Source organism: Oncorhynchus nerka, linkage group LG20 (assembly GCF_034236695.1).
Source record: "Oncorhynchus nerka isolate Pitt River linkage group LG20, Oner_Uvic_2.0, whole genome shotgun sequence".
Lineage (NCBI taxonomy): Eukaryota > Metazoa > Chordata > Actinopteri > Salmoniformes > Salmonidae > Oncorhynchus > Oncorhynchus nerka.
This window is the reverse complement of record NC_088415.1, coordinates 19,144,229-19,163,801: the sequence shown is the minus strand read 5'-3', so window position 1 is coordinate 19,163,801 and position 19,573 is coordinate 19,144,229. Positions and strand designations below refer to the sequence as shown.

General features: G+C 41.7%; 1 protein-coding gene across 6 annotated transcripts in view; it reads right to left on the bottom strand.

Moving 5' to 3' along the window:
- Positions 1-19,573, bottom strand: part of uckl1b (uridine-cytidine kinase 1-like 1b) — an 84,114-nt gene that overhangs the window by 37,237 nt on the left and 27,304 nt on the right. For 4 of the 6 annotated variants that reach the window (XM_065005283.1, XM_065005284.1, XM_065005282.1 and 1 more), the window contains 3 exons: positions 7,466-7,659; positions 6,793-6,899; positions 1,724-1,894 (listed from right to left, as the gene is read on the bottom strand). In XM_065005283.1, the coding sequence (XP_064861355.1) occupies positions 1,724-1,894; positions 6,793-6,899; positions 7,466-7,659 (472 nt within the window). Of the gene's footprint in view, positions 1-1,723; positions 1,895-6,792; positions 6,900-7,102; positions 7,199-7,465; positions 7,660-14,734; positions 14,868-19,573 lie in introns of those variants that run through there. The other 2 variants (XM_065005281.1, XM_065005285.1) reach the window with 2 other exon arrangements.

The following is a 19,573-nucleotide window of genomic DNA, read 5'->3' as shown; positions in this document are numbered from 1 at the left end:
CTGTTTGAAGGAATGTTTACGCGCCTGCTTTTGCCTACCACTGCTCAGTCAGATACAAGTATCTAAGTATGCTTGTATGCTCAGTCAGATTATATGCAACGCAGGACACGCTAGATAATATCTAGTAATATCATCAACCATGTGTAGTTAACTAGTGATTATGATCGATTGTTTTTTACAAGATAAATTTAATGCTAGCTAGCAACGTACCTTGGCTTACTGCTTTCGCGTAACAGGCAGTCTCCTTGTGGAGTGCAATGAGAGAGAGGCAGGTCGTTATTGCGTTGGACTAGTTAACTGTAAAGGTGCAAGTTTGGATCCCCCGAGCTGAAAAGGTGAAAATCTGTCTTTCTGCCCGTGAACAAGGCAGTTAACCCACAGTTCCTAGGCCGTCATTGAAAATAAGAATGTGTTCTTAACTAACTTGCCTAGTTAAATAATACCGATTTCTGATTGTTATGAAAACTTGAAATCGGCACTAATTAATCGGCCATTCCGATTAATCGGTCGACCTCTAATTTTAACACTTCTAGAAGTGTAGACCTAATGTCTGTGGTGTTTTTGGTAACAAGTCCACATTTCTGTGCTGTCACAATAGGTCCCTGTGCTGTTTATGTCTGGTAATGCCTATTAGTGAAACGTGACTGAGTTTCAACTCTCTATCTTCCCCCATGCTATTGCTTAACAGGGCTAATCTTCTCATAGAACATGCCAAGACAAACATGAATGGCTGCCGCTGTGCATCTAGGATTGATTGGCAACTTAATGTCATAAAACGACTCCATAACTCCAGATGTTGAGTAATCTAGACCAAATTACACTGCAATAACCCTACCCCAATATCTAGACCAAGATTACACTGCAATAACCCTACCCCAATATCTAGACCAAGATTACACTGCAATAACCCTACCCCAATATCTAGACCAAGATTACACTGCAATAACCCTACCCCAATATCTAGACCAAGATTACACTAATAACCCTACCCCAATATCTAGACCAAGATTACACTGCAATAACCCTACCCCAATATCTAGACCAAGATTACACTGCAATAACCCTACCCCAATATCTAGAGCAAGATTACACTGCAATAACCCTACCCCAATATCTAGACCAAGATTACACTGCAATAACCCTACCCCAATATCTAGACCAAGATTACACTGCAATAACCCTACCCCAATATCTAGACCAAGATTACACTGCAATAACCCTACCCCAATATCTAGATCAAGATTAATAACCCTACCCCAATATCTAGACCAAGATTACACTGCAATAACCCTACCCCAATATCTAGACCAAGATTACACTGCAATAACCCTACCCCAATATCTAGACCAAGATTACACTGCAATAACCCTACCCCAATATCTAGAGCAAGATTACACTGCAATAACCATACCCCAATATCTAGACCAAGATTACACTGCAATAACCCTACCCCAATATCTAGACCAAGATTACACTGCAATAACCCTACCCCAATATCTAGACCAAGATTACACTGCAATAACCCTACCCCAATATCTAGACCAAGATTACACTGCAATAACCCTACCCCAATATCTAGACCAAGATTACACTGCAATAACCCTACCCCAATATCTAGACCAAGATTACACTGCAATAACCCTACCCCAATATCTAGACCAAGATTACACTGCAATGTGGGGGGGAGGCATTTCTGTGTGTGTGTGTGTGTGTGTGTCCTCACCCAGTCCTTCTGGCGTCCGTGTGTGGTGAAGTCATACACAGGTATCTTTACACTCTTGCCCAATTTGAGTTTCCTCAGTGTGTGTGCCAGCAGGCCAAAGTCAAAGGCATCCGGGTGGTCAAAGTTGTAGTCATTACTGGCTGCCGTGACCTGCTGCTCAGGAGTCAGAACCTACACACAACATTGGATGAATATGAAAACAACTTTAAATCATGGCCGTTTCACAAGCAGAAGGACCTCCCTGAAAAATCAGTGGATGGAAGCATGAAGATAACACAGGTACACAGTCATGTGCACGTGTACGTCCATGTCCACACACTCACCCTATCGGAGTGCCTCTCAACCAAGCTTGACTAAATTTAGGCGAGACGGGAATGCTGTGTCCCTTCTGTGAGGACTGTGTCAGAAGGTGTGTGTGTGCAAGCGCATGCACATTGCACTGGACCGTAGTCAGCCCTTTCAAATTCGAGCCCTGGTATTTGGAACTCTCCTACCCCCTCCTCTCGTGGTTCCATCATAAGCACTTTATAAGTAACAGTGTCATAGAAATCCAGCCACTCCAGGGCTTCTCCAGAGCCAAGATGGGCCTGGGAAGCCAGAATGAGAGGTGTGATATCTCACATTGGATATCCATTCATATGGAGTGAGCAGGAGTTAGAAGTTTCCCCAGATCACTGTAACTTGGTCAGTACTTTTTGAAATCCCCCTAATGGTTAAGGTTTAGATTTGGGTTAGGGTAAACTGAACCTAGATCTGTGATGAATGGCAACTGCCACTGCTGCTGATGTTCTACATGGAAATGGTGTTTGGTTAACTCACAACTGGTATTTGGTATCTTAAAGTGGCATTAGTTAAGATCCAACGGTGGCTGGTAAAGCTAGTAGAGCTGCAGTAAAGCTGGTGACCTACAGTAAAGCAGGTAGAGCTGCAGTAAAGCTGGTGACCTACAGTAAAGCTAGTAGAGCTGCAGTAAAGCTGGTGACCTACAGCAAAGCAGGTAGAGCTGCAGTGAAGCTGGTGACCTACAGTAAAGCAGGTAGAGCTGCAGTAAAGCTGGTGACCTACAGTAAAGCTAGTAGAGCTGCAGTAAAGCTGGTGACCTACAGTAAAGCAGGTAGAGCTGCAGTAAAGTCAGGCTGTCACTGTTACATAACACGGTAAGGGGAAGCTGATGACTCGTCTAATGATGGTTGGTTGGCCAATATCGTTCTCCTCTTGTCTTCACCCTCGCTCACCCAAATGTTGCTTCTTTTCCCCCTCTCTCATTTTACATCTACCCTCTTATCCCCTCAGGGATCTTTCCATCTCTTCAAAAGCCTGGTCACTCAGGGTAGAGAGATAGTGAGCAATAGAGAGGGGGAGTAGAGCGAGATCGAGAGAATGGGATTACATGGTGTTACGTTCCCCAGTTTATGTATTGTAGTTTGTATATTTGCATGTGTTTATTTCAGGAAATGGCTTCCTGAAATCCCTCAAGCAGCTGATTGGTCGACTCCATGGCTAATTGGAGAGCTGACCCCGCCCCCTCGTCAAGACGCAGCTGTCTCCAATTACCCATTCCTTCTGACGCTATATAAAAGCCAGTGTTCTGTTCAGGAGGGAGATCTTTTTGTAGAGAGATTTTCTGGGAGGTCATTGCAGAGATTTTGATAGAGGTTGAGATTTTCTGGGAGGTCATTGCAGAGAGATTTTGAAAGAGGTTGATATTGCTGGGAGTTCATTGCTGGGAAGTTGGTATGTTTTGTGAGTTTGTTGCTCAGATAGAGCTTATTTGATGTCCTTTGTTTCTTAGTTTGTTTGTGAAATTGTTTAATATTCTGTTTCATTTGTTCCCAGGGGGAAAGGGGAAGGCACCTAGGGAGTGCTTAGGCAAGAGGCCCGCGGGCATACATATACCCGTAGCATATTCGCTGTCTAGGCACACTAGGTAAGACCTGGGCGGACCACCCCCTGTATTTTGGTTAGGGCACCAGGTGGTGCTAAATTAGGTAAGTATTGGTTAGGCAGGTAAGATAGGAGAGGGGGCTTTGAGATTTACTTTCTTTGCTGTGGTTCCGTCCAGCCCCTTTTCCCCATATTACCGTGTAAAGGAATAAAGTCCTTGTAATGGTACCACATTCTGCTTGTCATTCTTACTCGCACCTACAGTCCATACCTTTTTCACTTCACAGAGAGTTTAGTTGTAGCAGGGTGTTGCGTTCCCTCTTCATAGAGGCGTGCGTAACACATGGTATTAAAACCCTGTAGAAAACCTTCTCCAGATCTCATTCAGATTTTGCGGGGAGTGAGAGGGAAGCTGTACAGTGCATGAGTGCTGCTGTGTTGTTATTGTGCTGTTAAATATGTTGTTATTGTGTTATTGTCAAATAAAATAGTATTTGTCACATGCGCTGAATACAACTTTTCTGTGAAATGCTTACCTACGATCCATAACCACCAATGCAGTTCAAGAAAATATTCACTAAGTAAACTAAAGTAAAAAATGAAATAAAAAGTAACACAATAAAATAATAACAAGACTATATACAGGAGGAACAGGTTCTGAGTCAATGTGCGGTAGGTAAGTCGAGGTCATTTGCACACATGTAGGGGTAAAGTGACGGGGTAAAGTGACTATGCATAGATAAAACAGTGAATAGCAGCAGTGTAAAAACAAAGAGTGGTCAATGTAAAATTATTATTTATTTTGTATTGTAATGTAAATTGCCTGGGTAGCCATTTTATTAACTGTTCAGAGTCTTATGGCTTGAGGATATAAGCTGTTAAGGAGCCTTTTGGACCTAGACTTGGCACTCTGATACCACTTGTCGTGCGGTAGCAGAGAGAACAGTCTATGACTTGAGTGACTGGGCCTTCCCCCTTTTTTGGGCCTTCCTCTGACACCACCTAGTATATAGGTGCTGGGCGGCGGGAAGCTTGGCCCCATAGATGTACTGAGCCTTACGCACTAGCCTCTGTAGTGCCTTGCGGTCGGAGGCTGAGCAGTTGCCATACCAGGTGGTGATGCAACCCGTCAGGATGCTCTCGATGGTGCAGCTGTAGAACTTTTTAAGGATCTGGGGCCACATGCCAAATCTTCTGTCTCCTGATGGGAAATATGTTTTGTCGTGCCCTCTTCACGACAGTCTTGGTGTGTTTAGACCATGATAGTTTGCTGGTGATGTGGACATCAAGGAACTTAAAACTCTCGACCCACTACACCACAGCCCGTCGATGTGAAAGGGGGCGTGTTTGGCCCTCCTTTTCCTGTATTCCACGATCAGCTCCTTTGTCTTGCTCACATTGAGGGAGAGGTTGTTGTCCTGGCACCAAACTAACAGGTCTCTGACCTCCATATAGGCTGTCTCATCATTGTCATTGTCGGTGATCAGACTGTTGTGTCGTCAGCAAACTTAATTATGGTGTTGGAGTCATGCATGGCCATGCAATCATGGCTGAACAGGGAGTACAGGAGGGGACTAAGCACGTACCCCTGAGGGGCCCCCGTGTTGAGGATCAGGGTGGCAGATGTTTTGTTGCCTACCCTTACCACCGGGGGCGGCCTGTCAGGAAGTCCAGGATCCAGTTGCAGAGGGAGGTGTTTAGTCCCAGGGTCCTTAGCTTAAGAGGCGACTCCGGGATGCTGGCCTTCTAGGCAGAGTTCCTCTGTCCAGTGTCTGTGTTCTTTTGCCCATCTTAATCTTCTATTTCTAGCCACCGTGCTTCTACACCTGCATTGCTTGCTGTTTGGGGTTTTAGGCTGGGTTTCTGTACAGCACTTTGAGATATCAGCTGATGTATGAAGGGCTATATAAATAAATTTGATTTGATTTGATATTTTTATTGGCCAGTCTGAGATATGGCTTTTTCTTTGCAACTCTGCCTAGAAGGCCAGCATCCCGGAGTCGCCCCTTCACTGTTGAAGTTGAGACTGGTGTTTGCGGGTACTATTTAATGAAGCTGCCAGTTGAGGACTTGTGAGGCGTCTGTTTCTCAAACTAGACACTAATGTACCTGTCCTCTTGCTCATTTGTGCACCGGGGCCTCCCACTCCTCTTTCTATTCTGGTTAGAGCCAGTTTGCGCTGTTCTGTGAAGGCAGTAGTACACAGCATTGTACGAGATCTTCAGTTTCTTGGCAATTTCTCGAATGGAAGAGCCTTCATTTTTCAGAACAAGAATAGACTGACGAGTTTCAGAAGAAAGTTCTTTGTTTCTGGCCATTTTGAGGCTGTAATCGAACCCACAAATTCTGATGTTCCAGATACTCAACTAGCCTAAAGAAGGCCAGTTGTATTGTTTCTTTAATCAGAACAACAGTTTTCAGCTGTGCTAACATAATTGCAAAATAGTTTTCTAATGATCAATTAGCCTTTTAAAATGATAAACTTTGCTAACACAACGTGCCATTGGAACACAGGAGTGATGGTTGCTGATAATGTACGCCTATGTAGATATTCCATTTAAAAAATCTACCGTTTCCAGCTACAGTGGTCGTTCACAACAAAAACAATGTCTACACTGTATTTCTGATTAAATTTATGTTATTTTAATGGACCAAAAATGTGCTTTTCTTTCAAAAACAAGGACATTTCTAAGTGACCCCAAACCTTTGAAGGTAGTGTATAGATTCTGGGTGTAGTTATCCATTAATTCCAGTGTGCACCTAGCAAGAGGCTGTTGTTAAGCTGTGTTTCTGTAGCGCACATGTGGTGGAGTGATACAAATAACCATGACATCATTCGGCCAGGTAAGCATAGTCTACTTTGTAATGAACATTTAATTGAGAAGGTTTTTGGGAAAACCTTTCCATTTCCCAGAAGACTTTTCATGAGCATTATTGCTAACGGATACACATACGCGCACCACACACACAGTTGGGGAATTCTCGTACGAATCACTGACGCATTCTATTCATGTATTATGATAAACTTGGGCAAATTTATTAATTTTCAGAACATTTAGTTGGTTCCTTACAATGTTCAATACATTTTTGAATATTGTTGAATTACGTTTTAATGTCTGGATTCCGTGATTTTGTCTGCATTCTTCAGATTTTATAGTGCCCTACACAAGCACACACACACACACCTTGTAGAAGGAGTCCATGGAGAGCAGAACCACCCAGGGGACATCCAGAGCCTCTATGATCTTCCTGGCTACAGTGGTCTTCCCTGAGGCACTGCCCCCACACAGACCTGCAGGACACACAGGGCACAATGGAAACTCGTGAGATGAACGAGGTAGACCACTTAAAAGTCCTTGGTTCAACTGAAAGTAGCTTTTCAATGTCTACAGTAACTGAACCAGTCTCTTTATCAGCAGAGCACTATCTGAAACATTTCTGTTCAGTGGTGTAGAAACCCCTCCTGTCGTGTTCAAATATCAAATAATGACTTACGATGGGGCATCAATAACCGTTATCAGTTAACACGTTGATGCTTATTCCCAAGAAAGTCAGGTTTCCTCTTGTAGCAGATGTTATCCCCTCTGCTTTCTAAAACAAAGCACAGGCACCCACGGCATCATAGAACAGCATTCAGGTGCATGACGTTGTGACAGTAATACGCAGTTTCATTCACAAGCAATTTGATCAGGAATAGAGCGCTGTGGATAGCCCTGCAGCTGATCTTAACCCTGTGATGTTCACCATGGCATGTGTGTGTCTTGACTTAGAGGGCTTGGGAAACAGGAGACAGGTCATTTTCTCACATAAAATATACAACGAAGCATTATTCTATTAAATAATCCTGAGGGTTCCTACCGATGACGAAGGCCTCTTTGGACTGGGTTCCATGTTCGTTATACCAGGGTGGGCGGCCGGCTGTGTAGATTGTCCGCTTGGATGTCCGTAGCAGGGGCGGTTCTGACTTGCACTGGCTGGTAGTCCGTTTCCTTGGTGACAGCCCAGAGCTGACGGAGGTGAGGAGTCTGTCCAGGGAGCCGTCTCCACCCCCGCTGCAAAATAATGACATAGAAGAGCAACATGTCACTTCCTCTTAACTTCAGCAGTCTGAAAAAAAACCTGACACACTTTTGGTGTGAACTATCCCTGTAAAACGCAGAATGTGTGAATATCAGTTTTGAAAAGACAGCTCAAAGTTTGTGAATTGTTATCATAATTAGAGGTCGACTGATTAATCGGAATGGCCGATTAATTGGGGCCGATTTCAAGTTTTCATAACAATCGGGAAATCTGTATTTTTGAACGCCGATTTATTTAAAAAAGGATATATATTATTTTTACAACTTTATTTAGTAAATAAATCATAATATTTTCAATGACGGCCTAGGAACAGTGGGTTAAATGCCTGTTCAGGGGCAGAACGACAGATTTGTACCTTGTCAGCTCGGGGATTTGAACATGCAACCTTCCAGTTACTAGTCCAACGCTCTAACCACTAGGCCACCCTGCCGCCCCAGTTACGCAAATGCAGTAAGCCAAGGTAAGTTGCTATCTAGCATTAAACTTATCTTATAAAAAAACAATCAATCAATCATAATCACTAGTTATAACTACACATGGTTGATGATATTACTAGTTTTATCTAGTGTGTGCTGCGTTGCATAGAATCGATGCGGTGCGCATTTGCGAAAAATGACTGTTGTTGCTCCAATGTGTACCTAACCATAAACATCAATGCCTTTCTTAAAATCAATACACAGAAGCATATATTTTTAAACCTGCATATTTAGCTAAAAGAAAGGTTAGCAGACAATATCAACCAGGTGAAATTGTGTCACTTCTCTTGTGTTCATTGCACGCAGATTCAGGGTATATGCAACAGTTTGGGCCGCCTGGCTCATTGCGAACTAATTTGCCTGAATTTTACGGAATTATGACATAACATTGAAGGTTGTGCAATGTAACAGGAATATTTAGACTTATGGATGACATCCATTAGATAAAATACCGAACATGTAACGGATCTCATCCTCCTCTTCTGAGGAGGAGTAGCGAGAAGGATCGGAGGACCAATGCGCAGCGTGGTAAGTGTCCATAATGTTTAATCAAAACACAACAGAACACTGGAACAAAACAATAAACGTGAATAAACGAAACAGTCCCGTGTGGCAACAAGCACTGACACGGAAGAAAACACCCACAACTCAAAAGTGAAACCAGGCTACCTAAGTATGATTCTCAATCAGGGACAACGATTGACAGTGCATTTTGCCAGCAGCTATTCACAATGCTTCAAGCATTGAGCTGTCTATGACTTCAAGCCTATCAACTCCCGAGATTAGGCTGGTGTAACCGATGTGAAATGGCTAGCTAGTTAGCGGGGTGCGCGCTAATAGCGTTTCAAACGTCACTCGCTCTGAGACTTGGAGTAGTTGTTCCCCTTGCCCTGCAAGGGCCGTGGCTTTTGTGGAGCGATGGGTAACGATGCTTCGAGGGTGGCTGTTGTCGATGTGTTCCTGGTTCGAGCCCAGGTAGGGGCGAGGAGAGGGACGGAAGCTATACTGTTACACTGGCAATACTAAAGTGCCTATAAGACCATCCAATAGTCAAAGGTATATGAAATACAAATGGTATAGAGAGAAATAGTCCTATAATTCCTATAATAACTACAACCTAAAACTTCTTACCTGGGAATATTGAAGACTCATGTTAAAAGGAACAACCAGCGTTCATATGTTCTCATGTTCTGAGCAAGGAACTTAAACGTTAGCTTTTTTACACACACTTTTACATTCTTCTCCAACACTTTGTTTTTGCATTATTTAAACCAAATTGAACATGTTTCATTATTTATTTGAGGCTAAATTGATTTTATTTATGTATTATATTAAGTTAAAATCAGTGTTCATTCAGTATTGTTGTAACTGTCATTATTACAAATAAATAAATGAATTAATTAATCGGCCGATTAATCGGTATCGGCTTTTTTTTTTGGTCCTCCAATAATCGGTATCGTTATTGAAAAATAATCATCGGTCGACCTCTAATCACAATACCAGCATATGTTCTTTTGGACTTCGGACCAAGCAACAAAAATGACTGCATATGCAAAAAAACGCTGCATAGAACACACTGATATATATGAGGACCATCAGGAGAGATGCAGAAAGGCATTATGGGATATGTTGTTGTTTATGTTGGGACAACATAAAACATTTCACAACAGTCACTTTTGTAAAAATACCTGTCTGATCTGGGCTGTAATAAACATTACTGACGTGATTCAGTATCACTGACAATGGCAACACCTCCATATCTATACTTCTACATTGATTAACACAGAGAACCAACCATCAGAAGGAATCAGTCATCAATGATCGCATGTTGCTTTTTACGATGGACCCTTGATCAGTGCTCTGTTTACTCCAAGTACATTGTTTAGCCTGAGTATACTGCTTCCTATACAAACCACTGAATATAAGTCAATCATGTGATAGAATCAATCCCCATCCCCTTTTCTCAATTTCTTCCCCTCTTCTCAATAACTTTCTCAAGGGCACACAAGCTCACATCACAGTTACCATGCACATTAACACAGACAGGTTGTTGGTTTCTAAGACAAATGCAAGATCACTGGTTGGTTGTGTAAGTGTGACCTGAGGCTAAGCCTTTGTCCCCTGAGAGTCAGCTTGTGTTCACTGGTGGGGGAGGAAGGGGACTGTTGCGTCTGTTGTTGATCAGGGTTACAGTACATCAACACTTGGATAGTTGCAACATAAAACAAATGAAACCCTGCTTATATGACTAGTATAACTACTTATTTTAGTTACCACTAACTACTGAAATGCCTACCGTTGCTAAATAGACTCATAAACATGGCAAGGATCTTGCAAGATGAGCTCTCTTAGCAGACCCATCTTTGACAGAGAGAGTATAATGCTTCATTCATAACCAAGTGGGAATTTACCACATACGACTGGGAAAAATCCAATTGAATGCCCCTCCAACTGGTAATTACTAGTGGGACTCCTCTATCATCCAGAGCTCCCACTTTCCCACAAGCTAACCTCTGACGTCACCTACAGTGGTTCGTCCTTTAACTTCTTGGTGACAGGGGGCAGTATTTTCACATCCGGATGAAATGCATGCCCAAATTCAACTGCCTGCTACTCATCTCCAGAAGATAATATGCATATTATTAGTAGATTTGGATAGAAGACACACTGAAGTTTCTAAAACTGTTTGAATCACGCCTGTGAGTATAACAGAACTTATGTAGCAGGCGAAACCCCGAGGACAAGCAATTTAGATTTTTTTGGGGGGTGGTCACTCTTTTTTCAATGTGTTTTCATTGGGAATCCAGATTTCTAAGGAACCTTCTTGCAGTTCCTACCGCTTCCATGTACCGCTGGATGTCACCAGTCTTTAGAAATTGGTTGAGGTTTTTCCTTTGTGTAATGAAGAAGTAGCCCTGTTCAAAACGAGGGTCACTTCAAGTGTACTGTTAGATAGAGAGGCGCGTGACCAGAAATTTAGAGTCAGTTTGTTTTCTTCCTGTATTGAACACAGATCATCCCGTCTTCAATTTTATTGATTATTTACTTTAAAAAATACCTAAAGTTGTATTACAAAAGTAGTTTGAAATGTTTTGACAAAGTTTACAGGTAACTTTTGAGATATTTTGTAGTCACATTGCGCAAGTTGGAACCAGTGTTTTTCTGGATCAAACACGCCAAATAAATGGACATTTTGGATATATATCGACGGAATTAATCGAACAAAAGGACCATTTGTGATGTTTACGGGACATATTGGTGTGCCAACAAAAGAAGCTTGTCAAAGGTAAGGCATGATTTATATTTTTATTTCTGCGTTTTGTGTCGCGCCTGCAGGGTTGAAATATGGTTTCTCTCTTTGTTTACGGAGGTGCTATCCTCAAATAATAGCATCGTTTGCTTTCGCTGAAAATACTTTTAGAAATCTGACATGTTGGCTGGATTCACAACAAGTGTAGCTTTAATTTGGTATCTTACATGTGTGATTTCATGAAAGTTTTATTTTTATAGTAATTTATTTGAATTTGGCGCTCTGCATTTTCACTGGCATTTGGCCAGGTGGGACGCTAGACCCACATATCCCAGAGAGGTTAATATTACAGTGTTTCTATTCCAAGAAAAGTGAAAATCCCTCTGGATTTCCATTAGGATGGAACGGAAAATATGGCGCTGTACAACGTGACGGTCGGGAGTAGTCTACAGCACTGGGCTATTTAGCTAAATAATCCCTGTGTCGTGCTGGCACGCAGGAGACCGGGGCTCAATTCCCCGATGGGGAGGTAGTTGTAGGCTGTCCTTGTAAATAAGAATTTGTTCTTAACTGACTTGCCTAGTTAAATAAAGGTTACATTAAGAGCATGACATTTTTACATCCTAATTTTCTAATTCTAGTCTAACCACTACCCAAACGGAGATTCAGTGAAAATCTAAATCAAATTATTGATAATGATTATCAAGACCAGTCTCCATGCTTGTCCCAGAGCAGCACAAAACGGTGCTAAAATAGTTGTAGGCTATTGCTTCAAATCCTTCAATATGCTCTTTAAATAAGACCTACACCACTTTTAACAGCATATAACTCAACACTAGTCATGTCGCCTACGGTAGGCCTACAGTATATCGAAAAATATGACGTGACTCTCTGCCAATAATTACACAGAGGATTGGAGGATATTTCTGTAATTCAGTGATATTTATTCCCATAGTAATTCGTTATGGGTCCATAACTGAATAAACAACCGCATTTTGAAAGAGTATTTTTATAATTATTTTATTAATGAAAGCATAAGATGCCATTATTAGTTACATTGTTTTAGTTTGAACCTGCTGACTGGCACTAAGAACAGAACAGCGGGAATGTTTTCCTAGTCAGCGCCATTATTAGTGCAATGCCCATTAAAGTGTTGCCAGTGTGGCGGGGTGGGGGTCCACCCCCTAGCCCTTCCTCCCCCTCCCTTCCCCATGGGCTAGGTCGGTCTTCTGTGCGCTGCTCTGCAACCTATCCCTTGCCCCCTGCCCTCGTGCCTTGAACCTTGTGCACTTTCAGTGGATACAGCTGGAGAACTGCAAGGCAATACCAATGTGCGCCACTCGGGAGCCATGACCAATATGACCAATATATATTGTCCTGCTAATAACAGGGTTATTAATATATCTGTGAGAATATCCAACGGGTTTTTATATAATTCTAAATTAATAATAATAATCTCTTAGCTGAATAAATAAAAATATTTTGGAGATGATTTTGTTTTCAAATAATGTAAAATGAGCGATAAAGGACATTCTTGATCATGGGGTGAGACATTATTACTAATTTGTAAATAAAGCCAGTTCGTTATTTAGAATTATTTCTGTTTTTAGAGGGAGAAAAACCAAAAACCTACAGTCATCTCATGGGTCTCCAAGTCAAGGCCAGCATGGGTATTGAACCAGCATCTGTAGCAACATAGCTTGAGCTGCTATGCAGTGTCTTAGACCATTACACCACTCAGGCGCTGTACTAGTGTTGGACTAGTAACCAGAAGGTTGCATGTTCAAACCCCCGTTCTGCCCCTGAACAGGCAGTTAATCCACTGTTCCTAGGCCGTCATTGAAAATAAGAATTTGTTCTTAACTGACTTGCCTAGTTAAATAAAGGTTCAAAAATGACTGGTCGGGAGTGGCATACAGTACTAAGGTAAGAACAAAATAATCCTAATAAATAAAAATAATTAGTAAAACCTTAGTGTAACAAGTAAGTAATACTGAAGTTGTGCACAATTATCAGTTTCTTTTTAGGTTTGTGTCACCCATTCATGTTCAGAGACACAGTAGGACCCAAAAGCATAATCAGTGCTCTAAATCCCCCTTGTGCTGGTCTGGAGCAAAGAAGTGGTGACGCAGGGTTCCGCACTAAACTACAAATGACCTCTAAATCCCGCAGCATAATCACACAACTTTTAGTGGAGCAACCACTGTACTAAGGTAATTATCTTAATACCATAGTTTTCGGCAGTTATATGCAACAACAAAATATAATTTAATAAATGTATTCATGGTTTTGAACACTATCACTTGTTTACAAGCATGATAGCTGTAGTTTTAGTTTATGGTTTAAGCAACTTGTTCGCAACAAGTTCAAAGCATGTGAATGCATCCAACTGGTATTTACGACTTCACAAATGGTAAATTCCTACCTCCCACTTGGTTGCGAACACAGCATTGGTACTTTGAACCTGCCAGTGTGAATTTGTATGCACATAATGGATATGCAAATCTAACACCAACCCAGACCCGATCGCTGGATGTCACAACATTAGAACAACTGTGATTGGTTCACAGGTACTTGCAACAGACATTGATACACGTAGACCTACAGAGTAAATTGGTTTTCATTGGACGCATGGGCATGGGATGGCATCAGACCAAGAGCTCAATACAGGGAGGTGGGGAGGGCATTCAAATGCATCTATTACTATTCTATCAAGATCGCAGCCCCAACTCAAACCACACAAAGACTGTCTGACATGGAACAGAATACGCTGCGTGGAAAGTGCTTAGTCCATTCCCTCCAACATACTACAGCCACCATGACTCGACATGTGAAATGCAACTTTGTTCTTAAAACATGCCCACAATAAGGATAGTCAGTCTCACACTCATTTGATTAAACTCAGTAAGAAAATATACCTAAACCACTCAGTCTCAGTCTCTGATCTAATTGAAGTCACCACCAGTACAATCCAGGACAACCAACCTAACCTATCACATTCCTAACAAGCCTTTCACAAAGCCATTATGTCTAGAGGCGGTTTAGCTGTCTAGCAGGTTAGTCCCCATGCAACCCTGGTGCCTAAACCATTTGTCTAAACACACTTCTAGCTGTCTGCCTTGTAGCTTCACTAAACTTTTCTTTATTTCTCTCTTTCTCTCCTATTCTCTCTCTCTCATTTCAATTCAATTCAATTTAAGGGCTTTATTGGCATGGGAAACATATGTCAACATTGCCAAATCAATTAACATCTCTCTCGCTCATTATATATATATGTGTGTGTGTGTGTGTGTGTGTGTGTGTGTGTGTCCACCTACTTACTGTATTAAGCGAGAGATCCATACCTCTCCCTTAGAGGTTTGTAAGAACCCGGAACCCATTTATGTGGTAGGAGAAAGTCCCGGGTAGGTAGGTACGTAGTAGATGTTCCTGCCTGTTCTGGACTTTCACTACCTGTGTGGCTCCACTCGCCTGTGCTACTCCACCCCACGGCTTTATAGCCTAAATAACTTCAAGTGGAACAAGCAAGGGGTCAAAGGTGGCAGGTAGACATCAGGGTTTGAAAAGCTCAGTGTTTTCATACCAGACCCATCCCACCCAAGGCAGCTTGGAGAGGGAGTGGGGAGAAGTGCATGGCAGCCTCTGCATACCATTTCTTTTCTGCACCTGCTTTTCCCATTCTTTATGAAAAGCAACACAGAGATCCATCCATACAAAGAAGGAGAGTTTATCTGGACTTTATACCGTATCTATGGATATTTCAAAAATACAGATGATATCATTTTCAATACCGTTAAAAATACTGTAAACAGAACCAGTCAAACGTTTGGACACACCTACTCATTCAAGGGATTTTCTTTATTGTTACTATTTTCTACATTGAAGAATAATAATGGAATCAAATCTATGAAATAATTTGTGGAATTTCTTTCCTTCTAAATTAATTTGAGCCAACCAGTTGTGTTGTGACAAAGTAGGGGTGGTATACTGAAGATACCCCTATTTGGTAAAAAGCACAGTCCATATTATGGCAAGAACAGCTCAAATAAGCAAAGAGAAATGACAGTCCATCATTACTTTAAGACATGGAGGTGAGTCAATACGGAAAATGTCAAGAACTTTGAAAGTTTCTTCAAGTGCAATCACAAAAAACATTAAGCTCTATGATGAAACTGTCTCTCATGAGGACCGCCACAGGAAATTAAGACCCAGAGTTACCTCTGCTGCAGAGGATAAGTTCATTAGAGTTAACTACACCTTAGATTGCAGTCCAAATAAATGCTTCACAGAGTTCAAGTAACAGACACATCTCAACATCAACTGTTCAGATGAGACTGCGTGAATCAGGACTTCATGGTCGAATTGCTGCAAAGAAACCACTACTAAAGGACACCAATAATAAGACCTGCTTGGGCCAAGAAATATGAGCAATGAACATTAGACTGGTGGAAATCTGTCCTTTGGTCTAAAGAGTCCAAATTTGAGAATTTTGGTTCCAACTGCCGTGTCTTTGTGAGACGCAGAGTAGGTGAATGGATGATCTCTGCATGTGTGGTTCCGACCGTGAAGCATGGAGGAGGAGGTGTGATGGTGCTTTGCTGGTGACCCTGTTGGGGATTTATTTAGAATTCAAGGCACTCTTAACCAGCATGACTACCACAGCATTCTACAGCGATATACCATCCCATCTGGTTTGCGCTTAGTGGGACTATCATTTTTATTTTATTTTCAACAGGACAATGACCCAACACACCTCCAGGCTGTGTATGGTCTATTTGACCAAGAAGGAGAGTGATTGAGTGCTGCATCAAATGACCTGGCTTCCACAATCACCCGACCTCAAACAAATTGAGATGATTTGGAATGAGTTGGACTGCAGAGTGAAGGAAAAGCAGCCAACAAGTGCTCTGCATATGTGGGAACTCCTTCAAGACTGTTGGAAAAGCATTCCAGCTGAAGCTGGATGAGAGAATGCCAAGTGTGCAAAGCTGTCATCAAGGCTAAGGGTGGCTACTTTGAAGAATCTAAATTATAAAATACATTTTGGTTTGTTTAACACTTTTTTGGTAACTACATGATTCCATATGTGATATTTCATAGTGTTGATGTCTTCACTATTATTCTACAATGTAGAAAATAGTAAAAATAAAGAAAAACCCTGGAATGAGTAGGTGTGTCTAGACTGAAAGTCAATTTATGCTTGATCCGAAAATGTGGTAGTAGGCTCCATATGGAGGGTGGGATGCAATTGTGGAGCCTCCAGAGGCATGCAGAGGCCAAATCGAGCTCATCGTCATGCGCCTCCCAAATGTTGTAACAATGCGGAGGGCTCTGTATAGCTCCGCATTGACATGATTGGTTGACGGTAGGTGGGGGCGGTACATCCTGTATAAACACAAACTGACTTCCTTGACAACAGCTCTGCACTGCTCCGTGAAGCGCAAGAATGAATGTATGAATGCCCTGAAATCTGGCCATATCACAGTAAATGCTGCATGGCCAATGCAGACATCGGATTGACCCTGCGCCCAGATGTACAATGCACTTTTCTCTCCAGAATGCTCTATCTCCTGCCAATTTGTGCACATTCACTGTGTGAATTGTTTGCATTTGATTGTTAGTCTATATCAATTTCTTGTCCTATGTATCAGTAGCAGAACACTTACCGGCTACCACCCAGTTACTCAACCCTGTACCTTAGAGGCTGCTGCCCTGTACATAGACATGGAATCACTGCTCACTTTAATAACGTTCACATACTGCATTACTCATTTCATATGTATATAATGTATTCTACTGTATTTTAGTCAATGCCACACCGACATTGCTCGTCCTAACATTTATATGTTTCTTAATTCCATTCTTTTACTTCTAGATTTGTGTGTATTGGTGTGAATTGTTAGATACTACTGCACTGTTGGAGCTTGGAACACATTATTCCAGTCCTCTTGTTCTCATTGTCTGAGAGGACACATTGTTTGCAGAGTGCACAACCTATGCTACACTTGTGAGAAACAAGTTTTAGTTTATTTCATCCCATTTACGAGTTTAGTCCATTTAGTAATTGTCTTTTGTTCTGAGCTCTCCTGTCCATGTTGAGTAAGGACACACACATAGAAGTAGGCCTATAGGCTACCTGAAAAATCTTTCCAGCTCTCAAAGTGAAAAATGTTACGCTTAATAAGCCTACCTGATTACTTCTTATCAGTGCTTGACTTGGACTGAAATAGGTTCCGGTACTCATTTTGGGTGCTGGTACTGTTTATATTTAGGTGCAGAAGCTCCACAATACTTTTGAGCTAGTATTCTATAAGAGGAACAGGAGCTCAAGCAGTAGAACATTTGAGGTGCCGGTACGCGGCTCCGGTGAGCTCCTCCCCAAGTCAAGCACTGCTTCTTATCCCTTGCACAAATAGCCTACAGCTGTGTCTGTCATGAGAGGGGAAACTCTGTAAAATTGTATACAATGTTGCAATTTCGCTAGTGCAAGCTTTGGGGCTGGACCCAAGTTAATAGTTGATACAATGTTTCAGGTTTGTTGCAGACTGGTCATGTGTAGCCAATGTGATTTATAGGATATTTATTTTTATCAGGATATTGTCTACCTGCTGGCTGCAATGCTTTTATTTGTTGGCTTTATTGTAGGCTATTTTGACATTTTAGGTTTGTATCAGATTAGATTTGGATATCATTTTGATTAACCACATGACAATGGTTTTGAGATGAAGACTATTTAAAATTAAACTGTTTCACGAAAATGTGCATATGAAAACCTTAACTGGCACGCAGATCGGTAGAAATGGTAAGATAAATTGGCATCCAACATGAGAAAGGTTGCCTTCTCCTCTCCTATTACCGGAAACTTCGGGGGGTTTAGATCTCTGTTTAAGCATCAGCCAAACTCAATGTGTATAGTTGATTTTTATTAAAACACATAGGGTGTGTCTATATATATATATATGGAAAAATACATGTTTAAAAATGTTGACCAATTGATTGGTCGAAAAAACAGATGACTTTTGGTTGACCAAGATTTGGGGGGGCCAGCCCAAAAAAACGAGCTGTCGGGGACAGCCCAATTAAGTATAACTATAAGAATTCTAAGATGTGTCAAATTAATTATTTCCAGTTTAGGGCTCCAGATATGCATTTGCCATGGCCATGGATATATAGATTCATTTTTTAATGGCACCCCCTTGTGTTCATATTCAGTAATACCGTATCTCCCGGTACGGTACTGTCATTACGTTGGCCTCTTTGGGTATAACAAGCCCCATCCCCCTCTCCCTGCCTCCCCCTTTCCTCCTTCAACTAGGTTGCTGTGGTCAGAGAGACGTCGTAAATTCCTGAGGATCTCCTCATGGACACACAGTATATAGAGAGGGTACATTTTCACAGAGGACAAAGGAAATCCTTCCACCTCACAGAACTTTGAGGTACGAACAAATTTCATGTTCCGGAGAAAGTATAAAAGATCGGTGAAGAATCCAGCTACGAACTGGTCCATTTGTCACAACTTGGGGAAGCTCATGGGAGACAGTGTGGCAACATTACCATAACGCTGTTTATATAATAGCCTCAGGTATGAGGTTTACATCTAATTGTTGTATAAGATGAATGAGTGGGTATGATACTGTTTGTATAATTGTGTAATATGATTTTGGACTGTTTAATGAAGAAAAATACAATTCCCTTTTGATTTGAACTAAATCAGAGGACTGCCCCTGGGCCCAGTGAGGGTCAGGCCTCCTGGGACAGCTCTTTTTCGGCCCTTCCGAATAAAACCCCCACTCGGGTTTTCGAACCAGCAGACTGAGCTTACCTCAATTACGAGATGGCTAAAAGGTTGCAGACCATGTTTTTCTCCATTAGAGGAGGAGACAAAGGTTGTAGACCATTGCTGAATCTTTTAACCATACCACGTGATTAAACTCTTAGACTATCGATACCGACAGAATAAGAACAAGTCTTTGATATTAATTACTAATCTGCAGCTAGGGCATCGGTATCATTGAATGCGAAGAAAGACAACCGCCGAAACATCCATTCTATAACGAAACGAATGAATGTCACTCTGAACTATCCCCTCCAACCGAGAGAGATAGGGAGAGAGACGGACAATTCTACAAAAGAAACAAACTTTAGACCAGCGATCAAGAC